This window comes from Phyllostomus discolor, chromosome 1, assembly GCF_004126475.2.
Source record: "Phyllostomus discolor isolate MPI-MPIP mPhyDis1 chromosome 1, mPhyDis1.pri.v3, whole genome shotgun sequence".
Lineage (NCBI taxonomy): Eukaryota > Metazoa > Chordata > Mammalia > Chiroptera > Phyllostomidae > Phyllostomus > Phyllostomus discolor.
The window spans coordinates 70,088,642-70,094,641 of record NC_040903.2 but is presented as its reverse complement, the minus strand read 5'-3'; the positions used below and the strand labels follow the sequence as shown (position 1 = coordinate 70,094,641).

The 6,000-nt window shown below is 44.9% G+C and overlaps 1 protein-coding gene across 1 annotated transcript in view; it reads left to right on the top strand.

Moving 5' to 3' along the window:
• The first annotated feature begins 227 nt into the window (after positions 1-227).
• Positions 228-6,000, top strand: part of ITIH5 (inter-alpha-trypsin inhibitor heavy chain 5) — an 82,341-nt gene continuing 76,568 nt past the window's right edge. The window contains exon 1 of the mRNA XM_028507846.2: positions 228-411. Within this exon, the coding sequence (XP_028363647.1) occupies positions 322-411 (90 nt within the window). The 5' untranslated portion in view covers positions 228-321. The remainder of the gene's footprint in view (positions 412-6,000) is intronic.

Genomic DNA, 6,000 nt, shown 5'->3' with positions numbered 1-6,000 from the left:
CTGCGATGAAGGTGAGGGAGGCAGTCGAGTCGAACTCCCCGGGTGATGAGTTAAGGGGACTGGCTGAAGTGTGGGTCGGGGAGGGGACCCTTGGAAGCAGTTGTGCTCTCCAGCCGCTGGCCGGGAGCAGGGGGGAGCTGCTTGGACCAGATGGCACGGTGCGGGCGGAGGGCGGGGCGCGTGGTGGCTTGGCCGGAGGGTTGGCCTGGAGGCGGGGCTTGTGCTCCAGCTGCCGGAATCCCGGCGCGGTCCTTTGGGTGCGTCGGCTGCCTGAGCTCCGTGCAGTTTCCTGCAAGCCTCCCGCGGCATCCCAGTGCCACCATGATCCTGCTTCTGGGGCTGTGCTTGGGGCTGCCGCTCTGCGCGGGGTCGCTGGAAGAGCCACGGAGTTGGGGTGACACTTTAGAGCAAGTAAGTGGAAATCTGGTGGGACCCAGGGAGGGACCGGGCGCTGGCTGTTGTCCCTTCCCACGTCCTCCTTTGAGCGAGTGCCCACTGGACAAGCTCCTTTGACCAGTGGTAGACGCTGGGAAGAGAGATACGACCCCCGTATCCTGTCACTTCGTCCCCTGCTTTTCTTCTCTGTTCCTCGACCTCCTGCGAGGGAGCTTCCCTATCTATTTATTGGTCACTTGTGACCAGAGTCTGAATGGTGAAGTTTCCTGCAGAACTGTGCCTGGGACTTCAGAGTCCTGCAGAACCAAATCTTCTTGGCTCCTATTATCTGCACAGATTTCTGCTAGTTTTTTTGTTGTCATTTCTGAGCCAAAGTCCTCAGTTAATGAATTACAAGGATCTTCTTTAAGAGGCTGTGTGGGGTAGTGTGTTGTTACTGTTCCTCCTACCTGTTCAGAGAGAAAGCACAATCTAGGGAAAGCTCCGAACTCCTGAAAGCCTTGCTTTTTCCATCTGAAAACTGGGAGAACACAGACATTCCACCAGGTGGTTGAGGACCAAGAACCAAAGGGCCTCAGTACTTCTAGTTAATATTCGGTGCATCTCCCAGGGTTTGTATTTTAAGTGGCTTAATCTCACAGATGGGTAAAACTTGCAAACATGAAACCCCAATACAGTGTCTGATGAACAGAAAAGCTCTTTGCAAACTATCAAATGAATTCACATGAATATCAATATAAAGACCTGATAGGGAGAAGTGGCTCTGTCCCAAGCAGATAGTGCATACCTACACCTCCTGGCGCTGTTTACACATACATCACTTAAATTATTTTCAAGTCGTTTCATCTGAAGCATGTTATCACATGATGGGAAGAGATAAGTAGGCATATGCCCTCCACCCCTTTTACACCTTGGTTTACAGAGCAGATCCAGAAGATGGAATCTGCCTAAACATCAGATGATCTTGTTCTTGTTGTCTGCCTCATGGATATGCTTCCTGCAAAATGGAAGAAATGGTCATTTTTTTTGTAGGGCTGTCAGAAGGGATGACCCATCAAAATTCCTGGAGGCTGTGCATGGAGTAGGGGAAGCACAGGCTGTGGGTCCAGAGAGAGAGGCTGGTCTTGGCCATTTGCAGTTGTGTGGCCTGGACAAGGGTTTAATCTTCCTGCCCCTTTCTTTCCGGTTGATCACAGCAGGAAGTAGGTCTCCTTTCAAGAAAACTTGTAATGATTCAGCTTCTGGTCTGTGGAAGGTATTCAGTAGGTACTCAATAAATGGCAATGTTTTTTTAAAAGATTTTATTTATTTATTTTTAAAGAGGGAAGGGAGGAAGAAAGAGAGAGAGAGAGAGAGAGAAACATCAATGTGCAGTTGCTGGGGGCCGTGGACTGCAACCCAGGGACGTGCCCTGACTGGGAATCAAACCTACGATGCTTTGGTTCGCAGCCTGTGCTCAATCCACTGACATGGTGTGGGCATGGTGTCAGGCAGCCAGAGTTTAATTCCTACATCTGTCCCTTACCAGCTCTGTGACTCTGGGCAAGTTACTTGGGACTTCAATGTCCAGTTCTGTTAAATGTGGGAAATAATACACTTAAAGTGCTTGGAACAGTGTCTGCACTCAGTGTGGCAGTGGCTGGTAGGCCTGGGCAGCTGAAGTGCTGAGGAAAGGAATTTAGGGTAAAGATTATAAAACGGTTTTTGGGGGGATGGAGGAAGGAGAGTGTGGGAAGAACTGAAACAAAGATTCTGTTTATGGACTAGGAGGAGGGATTAAAGCTCTAACATCTGCAAGTCCAAATAGGCCGTGAACACTGTCTGAACTCTCCCACATAAAATATGAAGGGCTTGGCCCATCTTAGTGATTTCATGCTGTCTTCAACCCATGACCCTACTTATTCATCTCAAAAATGACTAAGTCAGAAAAAAATCCAAGATATATAGTCCATGAAAATGAACAATTTTACCTCTTTATTATGACTCTATTAAAATTTATCTACTATCTTCTGTCTATCTATCTATCTATCTATCTATCTATCTATCCATCTATCTACTTATCTATCTATCTAGTGTGACATAGGATTCCAGAGCACAGGCTGCAGAGTCAGGTTTTCTGGGACGGTCTGGGTCTGCACTTCCTGGAGAGTTAGTGTCTACGAGCCTCTATTTCCCCACCTCCAGAATGTGGATAATGAGATGACTCAATTAAAAGGACTTTGAAAATTGAGAGAATTAATAGTATACTTAAACCTGAGAACAGTACCTGGAAATGTACTTTGTCCTCTATTCGCAGAATCGTGGTCTTCAAAATTATATGTAAACTCGATTTTTCTTTTTTTTTAACACATGAAATATTTTATTCTTCACCCTGTGCCAGAGGCCCCATTGTCATTTGGTAAAACGTTAAACACCCTCTGTCCCAGGCCTGTTCTCTGGCTCCTCGTGATGCTTCTCTATTATTTCTTTATGGTACAAACATCAGAAAGATGTGCAGTTGTCTCTGGGAGCGTGTGTGAAGTACTCTTTTCACTGTTTTCATTGGTGTGCATTTGACCTACTTCCAATTTTTCTTATGTAACTGAAAACTACAGTTTCAGAGAAGTTCTCTTATTTGTCTTTTACCTTTAGTTGGAGGTATTACTAATACCATCTCAGTAATGGATTCAGATTCCTTTCCGACTTTCCCTCCGCCTTACCTGTAAACAATATTACTCATAGCAGGATTACTGTAAGCAGAGTTTTTCAAACTTTGTTGCATAAAATGACACTCCAGGAGCCCACTGAACACTTTCGTTGCTGAGACCTCCACTCCCATCAGTTTAGATCCATTCAGTTTGGGCGGGGCCCGGATGATCCTGATGATGGGGATCGGCGGACCACACTTAGAATAATGCTGCTTTCAGACTCTTTCAGGCAATTAATATTAAGAAGGAGGTTTCTTGTATGAAATCAGCCTGCTACAAATGTATCTGTTTTGTAAGTTGCAAGTTGATATGGTTTCTTTAAGTAAGGATAAGTTTGTATTCCTGTTATTACAAAAGCAGTTTTTAATTTACAAAATAATAATAACCATTAATTATTAAGGGTCCATATGTCCCAAAGAATTTGCTAGGACCTCTTGTAAAAATAATAAGAAGCAATTATGTGTGTGGTTAAGAGCACTCCAGGTGGAGCCCGGCTGCCTGGGTTCAAATCTGGACCCCACCACTAAGTGGCCGTGTGTACTTGGGCAAGAAATTTAACCTCTCTCAGGGTCTCAGTGTCATCACCTGCAAGACAGAGTTGTTGATAGTTCCTACCCACAGGCAGGGGAAGATCTGGGTTTTGAGAGGCGAGTAAACTTTACACAATTTGCAGGGCCTTATTGAAGAAAAAAAATCAAATGGTGACTACAAAACCAGGTGCTAAAGTGAACATTTATTTAGGATGATAAGCAAATCACAACAAATGACACAACTGATAAGTTCACAAACACAAGTCTTGCTTATCGATGAGGAACTGTACAAGGGAGGTTCCCTGAAGCTTATTACATTTTATTAGTGTCTAAATAACAATAAAGTATTAAATAAAAATAGTATACCCACTTTTGCTCTTATGATTGTTGTGAGGATTAAATAAGTTAATTCAGGCAACGCACCTGCCTATAGAAATAGTGACTACCTTTAGTATTTATGTACAGCCTGGCTAAGTCCCCGAGTCCTCTGCAAGGAGGGTCTCAGTGTGCCACTTTACTGGGAAGGCATAGAAGTCCACGCTGAGGAGTGATGCGGGCGCTGCTGCGTGCACAGCCTGGATCGGAACGCAGGTGTGCTGGTACCAGAAGCAGCACTCAGTGACTCCTCCAAAGACCAAGCCATTTTCATATTTCCAATCTTAATGTAATTTGTTTCTGTGCGATTTTTGCTTGTGGCCCTTGGTGCATAGATGGTGTTCAATATTTGCTCATGGTATCACGTTGATTGTGGAGGCACATTTCCAATTCCCTGAATTGAGAATTCCTGGAGTTTTAATTTTTCATGATCTGTCTCTCAGAGCCAAACCTTCTAATTTGGGGAAAGACACAAAACAAAGACGACTGTTTTTTCTTTTTCTTTTTAAAAACTCTTTGAAAGGTAAGTCAGTTAAAGACTTGGTGAATTCCAGACCACTCAGTAATGTCTCCTTTATGTGCATGCGTGGGATTGCTGAAACAGGCAAAGAGCTGAATGGGGAAGGAGGATACTGTGAGAGAGATTCCAGGGATCTGCTCACTCCCTAACCAGCATATCTTGTTTCTCTGAGGAAGGCGAGAATGTTGGGGGGGGGGGGGTGGCAGGAATCCAGAGGATCAGGTGATGAATCTTGCCTACCATACTGTCAGTTCCAGTGGGAGGACCCAACAAGCTTTTTGTATCTAAGGAACTGTAGAGTCTGTTTAAGAAGATGGGGCCATGGGATGGGGACCTGAGCTTTCTGGGGTAGAACAGGGGGTCCTGAAACTCCTCTGGTCCAAGCAAGGTTCATTTCCCTTGCTTTTCACAGTTAAAAGAAACAGTGACTTGTCCAAAACGAGTTGATTTTCTTTTTTAAAGTTGCCTGGAAATTGTTTGGAATTTAAGCCTTAAAAAGAAGTTTTTTCTTCCATTACTGAGATTTTAGGCATCCCTAACTGCAAACAGTTAATAGCTGAACAGCTCACAGCATAATTACTCCAAAGGAAGAAAACTTTTGTGCAGGTGATATAGAATTACCTGAATGGGGATCTTCCCAGGCTAACTGTCCTCAGCCCAGGTGATAAATGGCATCTCCAGTGAACCTGTAGCCTTTGGTTTCGTTTCAGGTATAATAACACACCTTGAGACAACTGAGTTCTTGGGTCTCGGTTTCAAGATTTTAGAATGCCCTCAGAAGTTGGGGCCAACCAGTAGATGAATTCTCAGTACAGAACCCTCTAGAAACTCATGGCCAGTCACCCGATGGTATGTGGCTGAGCCAAGTGCAGGGTCCCTTGGTTCTATTATGGGACATGCAGACCCAGTGACAGGGCACAGAAGAAAGGTACGGGGGCATGAACCCTGCCTGTCAGTCAGTCTGGGTCGTTAAGCATCCACACTAAAAGGCAATGCACGTTCTGTGTTTGCAGGGTGTCTTTCACCACGGGCAGACTAGGATGCAGTGCTCTCCTCTCTTCCCCTGCTCTCTCCCATTTATGGACCTTTTAGAGTGCTTTCAGGATGTTTGTCTTCTTTTCCATTTGTGATCCAACACTGTGATGGATCCTGGGGGAAACAATAAATCTTTGTTATCCAACTTATAAACATTTAAGCAGTGCCTGCTATTTTTGACCTATAGTTGGCCCAACTAATGATGGGCTACATGGGGGAGATTGTAAACCCTATATCTACATTCCTTGTGCAAAGGAAACCTTCAGCCACACTCTACCTCCTGGTAGTGAATGCTGCTTGGTCCATATGAGTTGAACAGGCAGTGGCAGGTTGATGAAACTGACCATTTCTCACAGGGCTCCTGTACTGAACTTGATTCCCTTCAGTTTCTCCTTCCCTTTCATCCCACTGCAACAGATGTCCTACACAACTAGTTGTAGTGACCCCTTCATCACAA